Source organism: Panicum virgatum, chromosome 9K, assembly GCF_016808335.1.
Source record: "Panicum virgatum strain AP13 chromosome 9K, P.virgatum_v5, whole genome shotgun sequence".
In the NCBI taxonomy this organism is placed as follows: domain Eukaryota; kingdom Viridiplantae; phylum Streptophyta; class Magnoliopsida; order Poales; family Poaceae; genus Panicum; species Panicum virgatum.
In genome coordinates, this window is record NC_053144.1 from 48,366,336 (window position 1) to 48,386,790 (window position 20,455).

Sequence of the window (20,455 nt, forward strand, 5' to 3'; positions counted from 1 at the left end):
TTGAGCCGTTTCAAAACTGCCAGGCACATGCGCGAATTGTGGGGAGATTTTGTTTCACCTTGAGCCGTGCGCTGCGGTAAATGTGTTGTACGAGTGGCAGTCGCGTCAGCTCCTGGTGGTTGAGCAGTGGGGGCCGGTTTGTCTTCCCGAAAACCGGCGACCTTCCGAGCGGCGCCAATGGCGGCCGCCAAGGAGTGGTGCAGCCGAAGTAGAGCAGAGCCCAGGCGAATCGGACTACGCAAAACCAAAGCGTTTGCAATATTCTGATTGGCAGCCAAAACCCGGAAAACACGGGTTCCAACGTGCGTGGTTTGGAGGCGACCCGGAGAAGCCGTGAGCATGTGGTTTAGCATGTTACGCACCATGGAAAGATTGTATCGTTGAGCACAGGAACCAGGCGTGACCCAAACAAAAGCAGGCTCAGGTGATGGGGAGATGGAACCTGGGATGACGGTGGTGTGGAAGTCGAGTAGCAGTTGTTCCTGGAGGAGGTCCCCCGGCCTGGAAGAAGAAGCTCCAGTCCTCCGCGGCGTGCCGACTTCCCGCCGGGCGTCGAGACGAGGCCCTAGCATGCGGCACTGGCGTGGGACGGGCGTCCAGGTGGGGTGTGCGAGGTTGTGGTGGCTGCGGCGAGTGGGGTACGATGGCGGCGTCCGGGGGTTTCGCCTCGGCGTCGCCCTCGGCGCGCTCGCTAGGTGCGAGCGGAGCCATCCTCCCTCTCCCTCGACCGTGTCCGCCCGCCAGGCCGCCATTGCACCGGCCACGGCCAGCTCGTTCGATTGCCGTCGTCAGGTATCATGACGCCAACAACAATGATATCCCGGGCAGACAGATAGACATGGTGAAAAGCTTCTTTCTCTCTCTCTCCTCTCTCTCTCTCTCTTTTGATGAGAGCGACGGGGTAAAAAGGTTGCAGATTGCTCAACCATCGTTCCTGTAAAACCGTTGGGAAGCGGGAGACCGCAAAACTCACATGCGGCGGTTTTCTCACCTGCCGGAGGAGCAAAAGGGGATTGTGCTGGATGGAGTTCACACAAAAAAAAGTGTGCTGGATGGAACGGATCCGAGGAGCGCCTGTTTCGCGTGACGAAGACGTTGACAGCAGGAGGAATCCTCGTCATGAGGAATTCAGGATGGCAGGATCGTGCCTGCCTGCGCGTGTTTTCTACCGGACTTGCAGTTACCCACCCCCACCTGACGAGACTTGCAGCCCGTTTAAACCTCCCGTAAACGAGCCGGGCCCAAGCTTGGGGCGCGCCCTGATAAGGCGGCACGGCGGGCGGTTGCCGCAGCCTGCAGGCCTGCAGCTGCGCGCGCGCGCGCGCGCGGTAGAGGTCAAACCAAACCAACCTCGCGACGCCCAACCCCGCCACGCCACGTTCCCCCTGGCCTCAACCGTCCGTCGGCCTCAACGCGGCGAAGCAAACGGGACGAGCTATAGCTATAGCTAGCTGCCCCCGTCCGCATCCGATCTGCCTAGTCTCCTTCTTCTCCTTCCCTTAAAAGCCTCCGCCGGCGCCCGGCGCCACTGCCGGCTGATCACAAACTCGCGGCTGTTAGTTGGCGACCAGCGCTGGCCGGCGAGTTGCGATGGCGGAGAAGAAGCTGCTGCTTCTGCCGGTGGCGGGGGCGCACAAGCACGCGGGCGGCGGGGAGCGGGCGTGGGCGCGCCCGTGGCGGTGGGCCAAGACGGCCTTCTTCCTCGCCGCCATGCTCGCCTCGCTCCTCCTCGTCTGCGCGCCGCCGCCGCTCGTCGTGGTCCTCGACCTCGCGCTCCCGCCGGCGCTGCTCGCGGCCGCCCTCCGCGCCGGCGGCGGCGGCTACGCCTCCTTCGCCTCGGCTGTCGCCGCCCAGGCGCGCGCCTTCGACTTCCGCTCCTCGCTCGTCGACCTGCCCGCCGTCTCCGCCGCGCGCGCCCTGCTCATCCTCTGTGAGTATCAAATCTGTCCAGCGAGTTCGTCTCGATCCGTTCCCCGTGGCCTGAGCCGAACTGACCGAGGCGCTCGACGCTTAATTTCTTCTCGTGGCAGGCGCGTACGTGGTGTGCGGCGGCGGCGGCGCGTACCTGTGGGTGGTCGTGGCGTGCGCGGCCGGGTCCGTGTCCTACGTGCTCGCCAAGGCCGCCGCCGTGCTCCCCCGCCGCGCCGCGCTGCAGGCGGCGGGGGGCACGCACGCCGCGGCCGCGGCGGGACCGGAGGCCATGCTCCTGCTCTCGCTTGCGCTCGCCGCCGCGCACGTCGCCGCGGCGTACCGGACCAGCTGCCGCGAGCGCCGGCGCATGCTCGTGTACAGGATCGACGTCGAGGGCGCCGTGAGTACCACCACAACTCATTCCCCACATCTGCCTTCTTGCTGAAACGTCTGCGCAACGCAACAGAATCGAAAACAAAAAAAAATAGTTCTTTTTTACACTCAGAAAAAAAACATCGTGCGGATTCGAGAAAAAAAAAACACTCAGAAAAAAGAGAAGAAAAAATCGCGCGTAGTTGCAGGGCAGGCTCGCCGACTTGAGCCCATGTCTGCCATAGTGGACGGCATGATCCCCACGAATAATCCAGGCATTTTGTTGGGTTCATCGACACCCAATCGCCCCTGCTTTCGGTGATAAAGATTACGAGGATATCAGATTCTCGTGCATCGTCATTAACGCGTCGCGTAGTTTAGGCGAAAAAGGTTAAGACATGCTAGTTGCATCCTGCCAGACTAGACACGGATATCTGCTGCATTTGCAAGCATCTTAAACTAAGTTTGATTGCTGCCTTATTCTACTAATTGGGTCATCCAGATAAACGGAGCAGACATTTTAATGATATTTTAACATGCCATTTTTACCTAGGGCAAAAGTTAAGACATGTTTTTTTTTACTGAACTACCAGTTGATTTACCTATGCAGGTGAGACTAAAAGGGGGCCACCAGACACCCAAAGGGCTGAAGGCCTGAAGCTGCGTAGCGTCTGTCACTCTGCTCCCATCCGATCCTCACCATTAGCATCCGCGACATCGACAGACACGTACGTAGGCGCCCGGAAGATTAGTTCCCTTTAGGGCCAAGCAAAATTTTGGTTGAGTTCCTCCTTGTCATGTTGTGTACACTAAGATACGTCCGTCGCTCGTGTAATTGCTGTCACTTTGGTAAGTGAACATACTGTAAATACTGAAACAGCCGTGCTTAAGTACCCCCGGCCTCCTGCGACGCAGACGCAGGAAGAGCTGGTGTGGTCAACCCCCTGTTTCTTTTTCTGCTTACAGTGTCACATATAATTGTTGCAACTTCAGTATCCTTGAAAGTAGTAAGTTAACTCATTCAGAAGATGTAATCGTCAATGAACGCAAAAAAAAAGGAAAAGAGAAGAGAAAACACATGCTGGAGTGCTGGACTGTTCCATGCTGTACCAACAAATTCAGAGAAAATAGGCTTCCATTCAGTCATCGCGATTTTTTAAAAGAAAAGGAAAAAAAACACCTGACGGGAAGGAAAGTTCCATGGTGTACCAACCAATTCAGAAAACTTGGCTTTCGCTGCAGAATTTTCAGGAGGCACGGCTCGGGTCAATGGCGTTCCACCGCCGAACATTTCAGACCAAGCTAGGTCAGGACAAATTGTGAAAGAGACTGTCTTCAATTTGTTTTGAAACCTGGAATGTCCGGATTCCGGACGCCAGAGAGAAGCCGTATCTTTCGGAAGGCTAGTGGTCTGTTGAAATTTACAAGTTTCTGATTTTCAAACGGAGGGATCCAGGGGTGGGGGGGGTCAGTTTGGACGTGCCGGTTCACACCGTGGAAAACACCGTTCAGACGGCAGCAGGAAAGCGTAAAGACACCGTTGACGTGAAGAGTCTTCATCACTGGAGAGATCAGTACCTGCGCACCCCGCAATGACCGGGCAGTTTTAGGACGTGCTGCCTACAGGGTTGTGAAGACAGCGGAGCAAAGAGGAAGTGGCGCTCGTTTGGCAAGCACGTCGCAACTGCTTGTGCTGCGGTTCTGCCAGTTATTTTTACATGCTTGTGCCATTAAAAGGTTCAGAATCACGATGGACATGATCCAACCAGGCCTCCAAGGATTTGGAGGCATGAAACGTATCGCGCATCTCCCACCCAAGAGTCTGGCCTGGAAAACTTTGATGGACAGAACAGAAGAAGCATCTTATTGAACTGTTTGTTAATGGACCCATAAAGGTCGGCCCAAGCCCAACATTTGCTATCAGAGATATTTGGCCCACTAAGTTACATGAAATGGATGGATCATGGATGGATGAGCACAGTAGTACCATGCTTGCATATGGGGTTCCCCTTTAATTGAGCGGGGAGCATTTCACTACTTGATGGGGAATGGGGAATGAACACTTCACAAAATGCGGATCATTTAGGACCTGTACATCTATATTCAACACCTTAGATTTTATTACGAAAGTTGGAGACAAAAAACTGGATTGTAAAAGCTAGGAGTTGTTTTGGATCCTGAATTGTGGAGGGTTGGATTCATGCGTTTTGAAGTTAATTGTCCATAATAGCCTTCTTTGATCCTCTTTTGATGCACCCAGCCTATTCATTAGCTGATTAGCTGGGTTGAACTAGCTAATTGGATAATCATTATTTAGCTTGTTAGAAGAGGTTTAGCTGTGCATTAGCGTGTCCTGTTTGGATCCACTATAGCTAAAATGAGTCACCCCTACGTTCCAAATTATAGTTCATTTGTCTTTTTTAACTCTAAATTTGACCACTCGTCTTATTCAAAAATTTATGCAAAATAATGTGGTTTGCTTTATCAATACAAGGTCTTCAAGAATTACTTAAATTTGACTATATATGTTTGCACAATCTTTTTAAATAAGATGAGTGGTCGAATTTGGAGTAAGAAAAAATTAAACGAACTATAATTTGGAACGGATGGAATACCTACCAATTAGCTGATGGATCCAAACAGCCTCTTAGACGTGGAGTAGAACAACTGCATTTAAGGTAAATTCCACTAAAAGGTAACAACTGCATTTGGGGTAAATTCCACTATAAGGTAACTGCATTTGTCGGCAGTCCGCACTGTTCACAAATCACCGGTACGCGCCCAAACGTCCAAGTGGCTGCACGGCGCCCGGTCAATCACACTGTTCCCTTGCCCTGGAAAAGAAGGTCGCAGCTGTTCCCTGACAATGAGATCGCCTCGCTCCTCCGCAGGCACGCAGCAGGCGCGCGGGGCAGCGCCACACGCGCGGGGGGGGGGGGGGGGGGGGGGGGGGGGGGGGGGTGGGGGCACGAAAGGCGCGTCTCCGATTCCGATCCCCGTCTCACGCGCGGTCAGCCATTAACCAGCCTCCGGGCCGAGTCCACTTCGGGAAGCAGGGGGCGCGCACATACATCGCCGCCACTGTTCCCGGCCGGCCGGCCAGCGACGCGTCGCCAAGGGCCGGGGCCCGGGGCCGACACGCGGCTGGCCGGGGTTCACGACGTCGCTGCTCGATCCGGCCGGCGCCGGTTTTACTCGTGAATCGTCGTGAACAGCAGGTTTCATCGTATACCCTGCTGGTGCCCCCCCCCCCCCCCCCGGCTACAGGTACACCTACTACTGAGAAAGCTCGCCATGGTGATCGCGCACTCTCGCCATCCCCGGCGCTGTCCTGTCGGCCTCCCCTGTCGCCATCCCCGGTAGCCGTACGACGACCCACGCGCCCGTGCCTTCGTAGCCCGGCCGGCCCATACCGCCACACTCGAGCCTGCCCTACAATGAAGCGTACAGGGGGCGGTGCCATCGCTGGCCGTCGCCGTCAGGCTTTATGCAGCTCCCGGCCGGTCGGTTTTCAGCACGAGAAGCATGTGCTCACAATCCTGGCGCGCAGCTGCTCTGCTGCTGGCGAGGCCAGAGCCAGAGGAACGCGCGCTGCGCGCACAGACGATGGACAGGGTAGCTAATAGCTCCGGCTACTTGCAAGGCAAGCGATCGAACGCCGACCGGCCGGCCACCGGCCATCCGCTGCGACAGCCGCGTCCCAACGCCCGCCCGCGCGCGCCCCCGCGCCTGCTCCCGCGCCGGGAGGGGACCTTCCCGCCGTACGTGCGCAGCGCGGCTCTGATGTCTGATCGGTGATGGACAGCATCGCGCGCGGCAACGTCGCCGCCGAGCGCCGGCGAGCAGACGACGACGCCGGCCGTGGTTATCGATCATGTCGGTCGGGCGGTCACTGGCTGCAGCAGGCGTGGCGTGGCGTGGCTAGAAGCACACGACGTTCGTGCTGTGCTCTTCGTCAACCTTCTCTTTCATTGGCCGCGCGGCCTGCAGTCCGTCTCGGCAACCTTCTCTCCCGAGCTTACAGGAAAGCAGTAATGGCTTCCCTTCAATTCCCTGACGTGGACACGCGCGCTGCTGCAAACTGCAGTGCAGTTGGCGGGAGACGCCCAGCCTTGCTCCATTGCGGGAGCATCACCAACTGTTGCCTGCGTGGACCGGAACTAAGACACGTCGGCCGGCGTAACAACTTGCGAGCAGAGCTATAGCGCTAGGGTTTCATCGTATATAGACCGGCTAGCTAACATGTGTTGAAAGTTCTGCCGAGGAAACGATCATCATCGCCAGCCTTAATAGAGGTGCGAAATCGACTGACTGTCAAGTTGAAATACGATGGATACAGCTTCCAATTGGCCGCGTCATGGTCTCGCCATTATTTTTCCGAAGACTTTTCATCCCCTGCTCGCGATCCAACTACGCCTTTGATAGATTCTGCTACTTTTTCTAAACCTAATGATGCCCTGATTTTTCTCGAAAGACGACCAGTATGGACTGACTAGCTACAAAAGCTCATCATCATCAGACATCAAGCAGCAGCACCATTTGTGTGATGTCCCAGATTCCCTTTTGGAGGATCAAAATTCCCCGGACAAAAAGGTCTCCCAGTAAAAAAAAAAAAGGCCCCAGAGACTTGGAGAGGTAAGCAGCACGCTCTTTGACTAATAAATTTCCCCAGTATCTTGCCAACTTGACTAATCGATGTTGAACAGACAGTAACGTGCAGTGTTTGTGCCGACCGCCTTATCCAGTTCTCAATCTAGAAACATGAGATTTTTCGGTGCAAGATGATGACACAGTTCCGTCCGCGCGCTGGAAGGGAATTTTTGGGTGAAGAGATCAAAGTCATATAGGCATATAGCTCATGCATCATGGTTGAGAGAGAGAGAGAGGAAGTGTTGATTATCTTTTATGTATGCTGATGCTCAACCAGATAGTGGTGGTAAATTGCCTGGAAATTTAGCTTAGAAATTTTTAAGATCTGATTTAAAAAGGGTTGAACTCTTATTTTATATGTTTCAGAGTTAAAAATGATCGAGGGCTGAGTTGTGCTACTACAAAAATGATTTTTAGGACCAGTCAAAACACCATTTGTAGAAACGGTTGCGGTACCCGCTTCTACTTTTCGTATCTACAAATGACTGTTTGTAGGAACATGTAACATTCCCACCCTGTAAATTCATTTCTAGGGGCAAATTACGCCGTCATCGGCCCCTAGAAATTGATTTTTTGGAGCGGGTTAGGGCATGACCACCCTACAAAATAATTTCCAAGAAAATAAAAAGATCAAAAAATAGAAAAAGAAAAAATATTTCAGCCAACCAGCCACCACCACAAGCCACTCTACTACTGAGGTAAAAATCAGAGTTCAAACTGCTTACCTCAAGCCTCGTACGTACTCTCCTGTCCACCACACTACACAATCACTTGTGATTCTACAAGGTATGCTATTTTTTTTTGTATTAACTCTAAAATTGATTCGTAGAAGCTGGTGATGCCATCCATTCACTAGAAATCTAATTACATGGGCGAGTGACGCCACCACTCGCTTCTGAAAATATTTTTCTATTTTATTCCAAAAAAATATTTAAAATTTTAAATATAGCAAAGCAAATAAAAAAGGTAAAACTTCTACATTATGGTTATGTGAACTATAGATACAGAAAAAATAAGCCAAGTATACTTCAGTGTACATAAAGGTTAACATTGTGAAAATCTCAAAGTATAACTACTTGAGTATCACTTGAGTTGAATGAGATACTATATAGTTATATCCATACGTAGAGCATTACTATTAAATAATCTTGTGATTCTAAACGGTCTCAAATGCATAATGCATAAACTATAAAATTTTAGATCTTACCACTACAACTTTGATATGGAGCCACTCTACATCCGATGTTGTTTAAAAAAATTAAAACTTCTAGACTTTAAAATTGGAGAACTTATGATAACTTTTTAGACTATTAAATGACCTTAAATGCAACTACAAAATTTTAGACCTTGTTAACCTCTACAATTTTAATATAAAATTGACTTCATCCAAGATTATATGAAAAGTTATGAATTTATTTGAGTGGGACTATTTGTAGAGGTGGTCATAGCATCATTCGCCCCTTGAAAATCAATTTTAGGGGCAGGTGGCACCACCATTTCCAGGGACGGGTGGTGGCGTCACCTGCCCCTAAAAATGTCATTTTAGGGGGACTGATGGCATCACCCGTCTATGAAAATGATGGTCATTTCTAAGAACGGGTGACGCCATCTCGTCATTTCTAAGAGCGGGTTACCTTTTGGGCCGGCCCTAGAAAAAAACCGAAACACTCCTACAATCATTTTTGTAGTAGTGTTTGACTATGAATAGAGTATTAGGGTTGTGATACACTACCACCGCTATATACAGATATGACGAGGCATGTAGCGTAGATATGAGCACAGTGCTGTTGCCAGCACGCGTCACCTCATAATATGATATGCATATGAGTGCAAGGGCGTATGCTGTCACATTAACCCACCAGCCAAAACCATCAGTGTAAACGTGTTATCAGGATAATCGACGACGACCTTTGCAAGAACCAAAATAGCAACCAACTAATTTTGGCCGTATACGATCGGATGACTAGATGTTCTCATAGATTAAGCTCCAAGGTTTCTTAATACAATCTTCCCTCTCCTTGCAAGCAGTCGCAAATGCAATGCAAACGCCGAGGATGACGCGTGAATTAGCCAATGAGAGAATCAGGGTCCGGTGCGATGCCAAATCTCGCGTATGATTGGGCAGAGAAGGTGCTCGTGGAATGGACAAGAAGATCTGGTGATGGCTAGGGAAATAATGTGAACGAAAACTTTGGTGAAAATGACACGCTAGCTATTAGGGTTTGTTTACCTACATCTATCGAGTAGGTTAATCAATTTTTCCCAGCATGACGTTTTCATATACCGAGCGGTCTCTCTCTCTCTCTCTCTCTCTCTCTCTCTCTCTCTCTCTGTTTGGAGTTGGTTTTTACTGAGTTTTGACGTGGAGGAACTGAGGGAGGTTGTTGATATATATTTGTTGACGAGGACTGATATGATAGACCTGTGTTTGATGCTGGCGTGTCCATATATGTTATATATATATATATATATATATATATATATATATATATATATATATATATATATGCAGAAGATGTCATGATCTGCCATATTAAAAAAATTGTGCTGGTGTGCTGATTAGTAGGTTTCCGAAGCAGCTATTGCATAAATATATATCGATGTTGGTAAAGCTGGAAGCAGCCTTGCTATGGACATCAGACGTTTCTTTCACCGCTTTTTCATTTGCTTTCAGCAGAGCCTACATATACTACTAGACGTGTAGATTCATGCATGTCTCCAACATGAATCGCAAAAGTTTAAAAGGACAGGGATATATGAACCAGACAAGAGACTACACACATGCACTACTTTTCCAAAAAAATATTTTCTTTATTTCATAAATTGGTAGAACATCTTAAGAAATAATTTAATTAATCCATCTGGAGCTAGCAAATTTTTTTTTTGTATTCATAGGGGTACTGTATTTTGCAAAAACATAGAGTTATCTAATAGCAATATTATAGATGACCAAATGGGCTTGGCGCAATGGCGGCACTAGGCCCAGCATAAAAAAAGCATGACCCTAACCCGACACGGCCTAATAGGAGTAGTATCATGCGGGCATGACCGGATGCATCGGGTCATGTCTAGGCCGCAATCTCAGCACATAGTGCCGGTCCGAACACAACACGATTTCCGACCAACACGATCCAACCCATTTAACAGTCCAACTCCCCCCCCCCCCCCCTCCCCTTTCTCCCGATGCCCCCTTCCATTCCCCCTGCTAGTGGAGGAGATGCCGACCCGTGCACTGGGTGGAGGCTGGCGGTGGGGACAATCGGGTGGCACGGTGGATGATAGCAGTTAGCATGCACGTGGTGGCGTCTGGTGCCCGCTGAGGGAGTAGGCGGTGACGGTCGGCATGGGCGCAGCGAAGGCCAATGACCGGCGTGCAAGAGTGCGGGGATGGGGAGGGGGGTAGAGGATAGCTGCCGGTGCGGGCAAAGCAGGCTCAGACCGAAACGGGAACATCGGCCGCAGGGCCCATGTGTTGGCACGGCACGACTACACGGGCATCATGTTGTGTTCCTAGGCGTGGCGGCGGCCCAATACGGCACGATTCGTCGATCGTGCCTCGTCGTGCCATGCCTAATCGTGCTCGTGGCGTGTCGGTCGTGCTGCCGTGTGGCCATCTATACGCAATATACTAATTTCCTAAATTGGCACTTGGTTTCCAATGTAATTAGTAAATAAAATTATCTTCTTCTTTTTTGAGAAAATTTCATCTACACATAAGATTTATTCAGATCCTAAATCAGTGGGGTGTAGTTTGACGAACATAATAATGAAAATGGATCACACTAGTTTTGCACGTGCTAGTTTATAATCCTACAATGCTTGATTCCTTTACATTATAAGAATGCTATTTAGGTGATAATGTTTGACGATCTCGGTGGTTTTCAAAACTTAAAACCATTCGCAAACTTCTCTGAAATTATTGGAAGGGGTTTAGTCATCAGACTTATATCTCCAAAACGTCACCTAAATGCCGTGCACCTGGCCACCCCAAAAAAATGCCATGCACCTGGAACCGTCCTAAACCGGAACCAGGATCGAATAATTCTAGCAACTGAGGTGTTAAGACCTTGTCTAATGGCTGACTATATCGCTCGCTTTGGCAGAGCTGGTGGAGTGAGAAATGACGGAAATCCTTCGCTAGCGAGAAACTTGCCACTAGCTTGTGGCGCGTCTTTCCAGACACTGAGTGTGGCAGCGTAGGCAGAAATTTGTTTTTCTTTTTTTTTACTATTTCTTAGCTCCACACGGCCTGACGAAATCGTCAGCACCGCTGGAGGCAGCCTAGGAAGAAAAACAAACGGTTTTGCAGTCGATGCCCAAGTGCTCGATCCACTCCGCGGGCTGTAAAATGATTCTTCTTCTGTAATAAAATTCTATAAACCGGATTGAAGAATGAAGGAGCAAGCAATCGAGGGGGAGAGAAGCGTGACAGTGACGTGGACGCTCTCCCACACATCGGGGTGGGGCCCGCCGTTGGCTCCAACAGGCCTGTTTTTTTTTTTAATGGCGGTTAGTTGGCAGCCGTGGACCACGGGGGCGTACGGTGCTCGACCGTCTCCCGGCCGGCCCCACCGTCGGCAGCCGGACTCGCCGCTGACGACCACTCGTTCGTTGCCACCGCTAGCTCCGTGGTGATGGTGCTGTAGCACTAGCAGCGTGCACGGCGCGTGCGTGCGCGCGAGCGAGCAGCGTCGGCCTGCCAGCCGCCCGGGGGGGAATCTACCGGAGCGGACCCAACCATCGGAAGCGCGACGCCGCAACCACCACCGGCTAGCCACCCCAGCGGCCGAGAGCGAGCCCGCCCAGCAGCCCAGCTCGCCGCGCACGCCATCGAAATGCTGCGCCTGCGCGCGCGCGCCGGCCCGCGCCCGAATCGGCCGGCCGGCGGCGAGCGCACGGACGCCCGGCGGCCGGCCGCTCGCTCGCTCGGCTCGCGCCACACCTAGCCTTCCCTCAGCATGTCCATGGCTGTGTATAGTGTGTGGCTACACTAGAAGGCTAGCGCGGCGCTAGCGTACTTGTCCGGGTCTCCAAGTGGGAGGAGAGCACCGCATCTCGGAACGCGCCGAGTATATGAGCACCCGCCACTGTCCACGCCGGCCTCCCTCGCGCGCGGCTCCTCATCACTTCTCGCCTCGCCCGAAAAAGCTATGGCCCTGCGCTCTCCCCGCCGCCAAGGTGCGTGTGCGTCCCCGCCCGCGCGCGGCCGACGCTAGCTGATGCCCGCGTCCCCTTCGCTCCCCTTCCGATCTTTAATCTCCCCGTCCTCGTCCCTGCTGCTACTGCTCTCTCTCTCTGAGCTACTAACCATCTTCTCTCCATCTCCAGCGTAACGAGGCCGCCGTCGTCGGCAGCGCGAGGAGAGCCCCAGCGCGTACGTGCAGCTCTGCGCCGCGGGAGCTAGCTAGCCAGCTAGCTGTAGAGGATGGCGCACGATCCGAGCCTGGCGTACGCGGACTACTTCGCGGCGGCGGGCGGCGTGGCCACGCTCGTCCCGGAGGTGGACGCCGCGGGGGAGGACGACGGCCACCTGTACGGCGGCGCGAACGCGCACCACCACCACCACGGGCTCGACGTGTTCGGCGGGGCCAGGGGTGGCCTCGTGCCGGCCGCGGCGCACCACGGCAAGGGCGCCGCAGCCGCGCTCGGGGACTTCGGCCTCGGCGGCGCCGAGCACCACCGCCTGCTGCTGGGCCACGGCCAGCAGGCGCCGCTGACGTCCCTGTCGCTGCACGGGTCCGCCGAGGCCGCGTCGCTGGCGCTGCACCACCACCAGCTTGGCGGCGGCGCGCTCAGGCAGCACCAGCCGGCGGCGTGGCCGCCGCCGCCGCAGCAGCAGCAGCAGGGCGGCGCCGCGTGGCACCTGCGCGGCTCCAGATTCCTGCCCCCGACGCAGCAACTGCTGCAGGAATTCTGCGGCCTCCCCGTGGAGGCCGCCAGCGCGGCGGCTTCCAAGCCGCCGACGAAGCCGGGGAGCGAGGACGGCGCCGGGGAGGGGTCGTCGTCGTCCTCGGCCCCGTCGGCGCAGATCCAGGCCATGGACGCCGCCGAGCTGCAGAGGCTCAAGGCCAAGCTCTACGCCATGCTCCAAGAGGTCGCCCTCTCTAATCGCTCATCGCTCACTCACCACGCCTCTCGAATCTCGATTAACCGTCACGCACAGCTAGCACAGGTCCACGTCCACCAGCAGCAGGATCAGCTCGCGTCTCAGGATCAGGAGCCCTTGCATGTCCTTGGAAATCTAAAAAGCTGCTGCCAAGTGCGAGTTCAATTATGGCTGCTTGTCTGAAGAGACCTGGGAGGCTGGGGCAGGCACTGACAGTTGTTCCATATTCTAGGGGGACTCACCCTCACCTCCTGCCTTTGGAAACCTCCAGCCCTCCATCCTTCGCCTCGCCGCAGACGTAGCTACGCACCTGTACAGGGCAACCTGTAGCTCCCGCAGATCAGCAGGGCCATGCCATGAGCCCCATCACCGCGCAGCGGCAGCCCAGATCTCTCACTGCAGAGCTAGCACTCTCTCCTCCAGTCCTCTTACCCTCGGTCTCTTGCCCATCTCTCCTGCTGCTGTGCTGCATCTTTACTCCTTGCTTGCTGTTCCTGTGTATGCTGCACACCTGCATGCACAGTGTGATTCATTGGTAGGTGCAGTGCAGTTCTATAGGGTGGGTGTGCATCACTGCACCGGTCAAAGCCAAGTAATCAGTGATTCAGTACCAGGCTACCAGCAGGGAGCTACAGTGCCATCAATCCGGGAAGCTGTTGCAGGAGGCTCCCCGGCTACTGTTACATTGCCAATTGGCCATCTGCGATCGATCGAGCTTGGGTTACTTGCATATTAGTTGCATGGTGTCTGATTCGGTTGTTGGTGCAGGTGGAGAGGAGGTACCGGAGGTACCGCGAGCAGATGAGGGCGGTGGCGGGGTCCTTCGAGGCGGTGGCCGGGGAGCGGGCGGCGGCGGCGTACACGAGGCTGGCGTCGCGGACGATATCCAAGCACTTCCGGAGCCTGCGGGACGGGGTGGCGGCGCAGCTGCAGGCGGTGCGCCGGGCGCTCGGCGAGAAGGACGCCGACGGCGGCGGCGCCCCGGGGGCGGCCGGGATGGCCAACAAGGGGGAGACGACGCCCAGGCTGCGGGTGCTCGACCAGTGCCTGAGGCAGCACAGGGCGTACCAGGCCGGCGTTCTCGAGAGCCAGCCGTGGAGGCCGCAGCGAGGGCTGCCGGAGCGCGCCGTCTCCATCCTCCGGGCCTGGCTGTTCGAACACTTCCTGCATCCGTAATATCATATCTCCAACTCGATCTTGTTAATTATTCCATTTACTTCGCACTGTTAGCTTTTTATTTGCATGCTTTTATATATGTTGGATTGATGCACACAATATACCTATACTCCCAATGTCTAAATGCTGAAAGACTAATGATTAGTAGTAATCTGCTACTTAGCTTGAAAACAAAAACGAACTCTAATGTATTAACAGATGCAGAGTCATATCCTAACAATCTAAGGATAAGAAACATACATGCGCACAATCTAAGGATAAGAAACATACATGCGCACAATCTACTTGCAAAAAGAATGTTTGCCGAATAAATGGTGCTCAACTAACTGTGATTCTCATTCTTAACGATATTCTGCGGCATCGTTCTCGTTCTTTCCGAACCATATTTATTATTACTCTCTCTTCCATTTGATGTGGCCAAATACTAAAGAACCTTTTTTTGACTGAATTAACGCAAACAAATTACCCTCTTTTTTGTAACTTTTTTTTTGCTACTTTGACACTGTTGGTAATGTCACATGCTGTCCCCAAAAAGGAAAATCTGTATTATGTTTTGAAGACAGTAGAAGAGGCTAAAACAACAATTATTGTGAATCGGAGGGCCTAGCTAGCTAGTTAGCACCATATATGCATGTATATGCCACTTGCTTAATAAGTAGTCCAATTCCTAGTGAAAATAAGATGCCACATTGCATGGTTTTGTTGCTTTGGTAGCGCTCTATGATCTTCATCTATCAATTATATTGGGTGAATCTAATGCGTTTAGGTTCCCCTATCATTGATCAAGAACTTGCTTGTCAAGTAGCACTCGCCAGTTGCCAATGAGTATTGTTCTCTCCTCCAGTACTGTTACAACGTCGGCATCAAATATATACCACAATTGTCTTGTACGAACATTCCATGCAGCACCCATGAATGAACAACTTACAACATCAACACCTTTAACCATCCTAAAACATGTCTGCATATGTTACATGCCCATGGACATTTCTTCTTGCATGTTTTCCAGCTAGCTGCAGCGTGCACTCCATATCCTATATAATGAGATGGAACACAAATTAACTAACACCCTAGTTGCTTTGCTACACCTCTCTCATCCAGGTATCCAAGCGACGTGGATAAGCACATCCTGGCGCGGCAGACGGGCCTATCACGCAGCCAAGTACGTACTCTTACCTCTAGCCTAACTCAACCACGCCACTGATCCATCATCAGCTCTGCTCCAACATAATCCGTACAGAAATGTTAAGCAATTCCTGTCTGACAATCAGCTGCCGATCGGTCACGGTCGCCATCTCCAATCATTTTGCCTTATTTGCATCGTTAAGCCTAGCTAGCTAGCATACTTATTTGCGTAATGCGCTGGGTGATCGAGCTAAACCTGATTCCACACGCATCGGTGCCGGCCGTGTGCCCATCTCGGTCGTCGGGTACCACGTCGGAGTCGAGCGGTGTCGGTGTCCGCGAGCACGGAGAGGAATCTTTATCGATCAGCCGCTAACGTCTCGCGCGCGCCCACCGCGCGCGTGCCGCGCTGGGTGGCTGGCTGCAGGTCTCCAACTGGTTCATCAACGCGAGGGTGAGGCTGTGGAAGCCCATGGTTGAGGAGATGTACGCGGAGGAGATGAAGGGCCCGCAGGAGGGCGGCGCCTGCAGCAACGCCGCCGCGAACAACAGCAGCAGCAACGCGAACCCTAGCGGCGTCTACGGCGGCGGCGCCTCCGAGCGGCTAGGGCAGGGGCGCGGCGGCGGCGACGACGGCGGCGGCGAGCGGAAGCCGACGCGGGCGCAGCTGCAGGTCCACGACGCCGGGTCCCTGGCCTCCGTCGTGAGCATCGGCAGCGGCAGGGGCCCGCAGAACATCGACTTCGGCATGATGGACGGCCACCTCGACTTCGACGCGTACAGCGACGCCCACGCCACGGGGCCCGGCGGGCACCACGGCTTCGGCGGGGGCGTGTCCCTCACGCTGGGGCTGCAGCAGCACGCCGGCGGCGACCCGCACGGCGGCGTGAACGTCGCGTTCGCGGCCGCGCAATCGTCCGCGGCGGCGCACGAGTTCCTGTTCATGGCGGGCGGCGGCGAGCAGCATCAGCAGCAGATGGTCGCTGACCAGGGCCAGTTCACCGCCGGAATGGACGGCGACGGCGTGGCCGCCTCGCACTACCACCACCACCGGGGCATCAGCGCCGCCACGGGGTTCCAGCTCCTCCACGACCTGGCCGGCTGACAGCATGATTAATTAGCACGTAGCAGGGGACGGAGGGACCGTGATGATCAGAGCGGAGTGCGTGCTTTAATTTGCTTTTGGATTGTGGAGGAGGTTCACGCGGTGGTTGACGGGGATGCGCCAACGGCAGCGAGCAGCAGCTAGCGGACGGCATTGGGCTTGGGCATGGGGCGCATGGCGCGAGCGCAGCTTGTGCGCCTCTTGTGTGTAAGGGCGCTTTGGATTTTTGTAGGGGTTTAGATTCCTCTCCCTTCAATTCTTGGCAGGGTGTCCCTGTCTGTCCTGTCCATATGTGTGTATCAGTGTATCTCTCCGGTGCTAGCTCGGCCATAACCATTGTTGCTCGCCGCCGCCGCCGTCTTGCGTGCTCCGTTGCACGATGGCGCGTTATGCTTGCGAGCGTCCATTGGTTTTCTTCTTTTTGAGACTGGTATATACATGTGCCTTACTATGGGTAAATCAAATTTATCTATGAGCATCGATGCTCGTCGAATGAAATATTTTTTCTCTCAAAACATACCTATATTAAGAGTGAAGGATACCTAACAATTGATCGTTTTGCGCAGAGGGCCCTAAACACAAAGAAATAGCAAAGAAGACCCTAGAACCCCTGCTCGCCGAATCTCCAGACATTGCTGCAGCCGGTCATCGCCGGAGGTCGTGCGCCGCCAATCCCAGGCCAGAAAGAGTCCAACAACCTCAAGACTTTGGAAGTAGCCACAGTAGACACCCGTCTGAAACGGGGTGGAGCCATCGCTAGTACCACATCAGCTGATGACACATCCCGAGCTCCATCGATCGGCCGGGGACACACCCCGAGCTCCATCGACCATGGATGCTAGCTCGCCGACAACAGATGGAGCCATGCCCACTCTCCAATCTTTCACACGGCCCGAAGCTGCCTCTTTATCCTCGAACCAAAAGGCCAGAAGACACACTTTCCATCCGGATCGATGCACCGCCGGCCGATGACTCTTGTATAGGTCACCCTGCTAATGGTTTGGGTTGAAATGAGTTTTATGGGTTGGGTTTTAATGTAGGTTATGTTTGGGTGGGTTAAAATGGGTTGTATTTAGTAATGGGGCGGGGTGGAGCGGATTCTATGTAAATGCGGGTTGGGACGGGTTAGGGTAGATTGAAATAGAAATAAAAACCTAAAATAAAAAACCACACATTCACACCATAAAAATTTTAAAATTGACTGAAATTTATTGAAGATGACTCAATATGACTAGCAGCTACTCTGTGCAAAGCAGTGTGGATAGACCTGTATGTGGGCCCCATGTAAAGAGTCTGACCCTAAAAATAAAACCTCGCGTTCAGCCGTTCACACTATAAATTTTTATCGAAATTGATCAAAATTTGTTAGAGATGACTCAGTATGACTGGCAGCTCTGTGCAAAGCAGTGTCACTAGAACTACACGTGGGCCTCACGTCAAGAGCCGGATCCTAAAAATAAAACCTCGCGTTCACACTATAAAATTTTATCAAAATTGACCGAAACTTGTTGGAGATGACTCAGTATAACTGGCAGCTACTCTATGCAAAGTAGTGTAGCTTGAACTACATATGGACCCCACATCAAGAGCGGAGCCACTAAACTAGTTAGAGAGAATTTGACGTAGTAGTTCGAGACCGGTTTGTTTGGGTTGAAATAGAATGCCACCCAAAACATCAAAGAGGTTTAGGAATCCAAAATTTACCCATATAACATTAATAATTACTCAAGAAGTGGTTTTTTAAATTATCTAATGAGGATGGTACAATGCAAGAGTTTCTTTGTAACAAATACCTTAAGAGTAAAACTTTAGCCCTGGTTTCTGAAAGAGCTAGTAATTCACAAGTTTGGATGGGCTTTGTAACACCCTGACCGGATACTCCGGCCGTAGGCCCGGAAACTCCAGGCAAAACGGTTGAGGTGTCTTTAAATCCAAGTCTTAGCCTTTCCACTCTCACTCAGCTCTCTCTCCTTTCTTTCTTCTTCCTCCCCGAGCTGGGCTCGTTCCCCCACTGCCCATCCATCGATCTCCACCTTCGGCCGCCGGATCATCGTTTCCTTCCACGAGCATCTTCCTCTCCTCGTTCTCCACCTTTCTCCAAGCCCGTTTGATCCATTCCTTGGCCGGAATCGGCTTCCCACGGACGTCCTCCATTGTTGACCGCTTGAAGCTCCTCCTCACGCGTCGAGCCCATTGTCTGGCCTCCCTCCGCATGAACCGAGCACGGGGTAAGCTTCACCGCATCCTTCTCGACCTTCATCGGCCTTTTTCCCACACTTTTTCATTGCCGGCGCGCTGGGAATGTCATGGGCGCCGCTGCACCCCGTGACATGCATGCTATTTTTGCCCTTTTGTTAGGTCTGCCCGGAGACTCCGGGTACAAGCCCGGATACTCCGGATTTGGAACACTCCGGGGGAAACTTCGGGTATAGGCCCGGAAACTCCGGACGTGGGAGTCCGGATACTCCGAGCAGGTGTCCGGATACTCCGGATTTTTTGATATTTTTGGGTGAATAAGAGCAATTGGGGTAGATCCTTAGTAGTTGTGCTCGTTCAATGGTTATTTGTAATTATAAAATCATACTTGCATTAACTCATATCATATGCATACGTGTAGCAGCCGCAATGGAGTAGGTGGTTGCGGAGCCACAGGAGCCGCAAGGGCAAGCCCCGCAGCAGGAAGAGCGGCGTGAGAACCAGGCCCAAAGCCCAGTTGACCCAGTACTGAGCAGCAGTCGCAAGGCAAGCCTCGGTGCATAACCTAATAATTTAAATTATGGCACCTATATATGTATCTATTACATGTGCATTACATTTAGGAATTGGTTGAAACCCTAGTTGCATGATCCCTAGGTTTTCTTGAGTTTATACTAGTATAGGACGATAGTAATGCTATGCTTAATAGTTCTCGGTAGAAGTCGAGTGACTTCTTGTCACTCGCGAGATATAGGATGTTTAGAAATCGAGTAATTTCTGGTTACTCATGAGATATGAGATGTATTTATATTCCAATACATGAGTTGTTGAAATGTATAGAATGTATGGAAATTTGAGACCGGACGGGAATTGATGATGATGTATAGGTATGACAGTAGGACAGGTTTCCTGAGTGTCTTAGTCTCGTCTGAGTCGGTTAAGGACCGTACCATTGTTGGCCCTGCTGATCATGTTTGAATTGTACTAGCCGCATGCCGGGAGTAGAAGGTAGTCGAAACCGGTAAGCCGAGTACTGCCTTGTTTCAAAAGTACAGGAACCTGCACCCAACTCCTGGGGTGGTTGAGTAATCGCGATGAAATGTGGATGCATATGTTTACTTTTGGTGGTCTCACGTTGAGCTCGGCTGACCATATGTCGTTGGGCTGGTTCCTGTAGTTCGAGGCGGGGAGGGGAATGGTTGGTGCGTGTGTTCCGACGGGGCATACACGTGCCGTGTTGGTTAGGTCCACCTTGCAAGGTTAAATCGGATCAATTTGCCGCCAGTCGCTCTCGGTTATGAGCACCTTGATCTTCGAGTCACATCGTAGTTTTTATGTTGGATTGATAATGATATTTATGATTATGAGTACATTGAATTATTATTTGTTGCTCCACAATGATTGTTATAGATAGTATATGCAAATGTTAGAGTATGGTTAAATTTATATAGAATCTGGGGCTAAAATATTGAAAATAAGTACTTACTTTAGTCGCCTTTTTCTGCAAAATAACCACCAGCCAAATGCATTGCATGTCTAGATATGTGGGCTAAGTTATACCCACTAGTCGGGTAAGTCTTGCTGAGTATTAGTTTCTCATGGTTTGTTGCCACCACATTTTTATTTCAGGGCACCCAGACGTGGATTTCTGCCCCTGCTGTGTCAAATTTATTCGCCGTGATGCAGAGGGGTGGGAAGTGGTGAATCGAGACCCTTAGATTAGGGAGTTGTCGGGTTGCACACTCGAAGGCAGAGTTGCAGCCCTCAATTTTTGGGTGGACCGGTCTGACCGGTCAGTGAACCGGTCTGACCGG

The 20,455-nt window shown here is 52.3% G+C and overlaps 2 protein-coding genes across 2 annotated transcripts; both read left to right on the plus strand.

The window, feature by feature from the left end:
• Window positions 1-1,274: 1,274 nt before the first annotated feature.
• LOC120651853 lies at window positions 1,275-3,303 on the plus strand. Its single transcript, XM_039929494.1, has 3 exons — window positions 1,275-1,930; window positions 2,031-2,311; window positions 2,894-3,303. The coding sequence occupies exons 1-3, from the start codon at window positions 1,591-1,593 to the stop codon at window positions 2,939-2,941; spliced, it is 669 nt and encodes a 222-aa protein (XP_039785428.1). The 5' UTR covers window positions 1,275-1,590; the 3' UTR covers window positions 2,942-3,303.
• Window positions 3,304-11,950: 8,647 nt separating this feature from the next.
• On the plus strand, window positions 11,951-16,960 carry LOC120651854 (homeobox protein BEL1 homolog). The gene is made up of 5 exons (XM_039929495.1): window positions 11,951-12,111; window positions 12,262-13,027; window positions 13,808-14,211; window positions 15,317-15,377; window positions 15,768-16,960. Exons 2-5 carry the CDS (start codon window positions 12,359-12,361, stop codon window positions 16,443-16,445), a joined length of 1,812 nt encoding a protein of 603 aa, XP_039785429.1. The 5' UTR covers window positions 11,951-12,111; window positions 12,262-12,358; the 3' UTR covers window positions 16,446-16,960.
• Window positions 16,961-20,455: the final 3,495 nt, after the last annotated feature.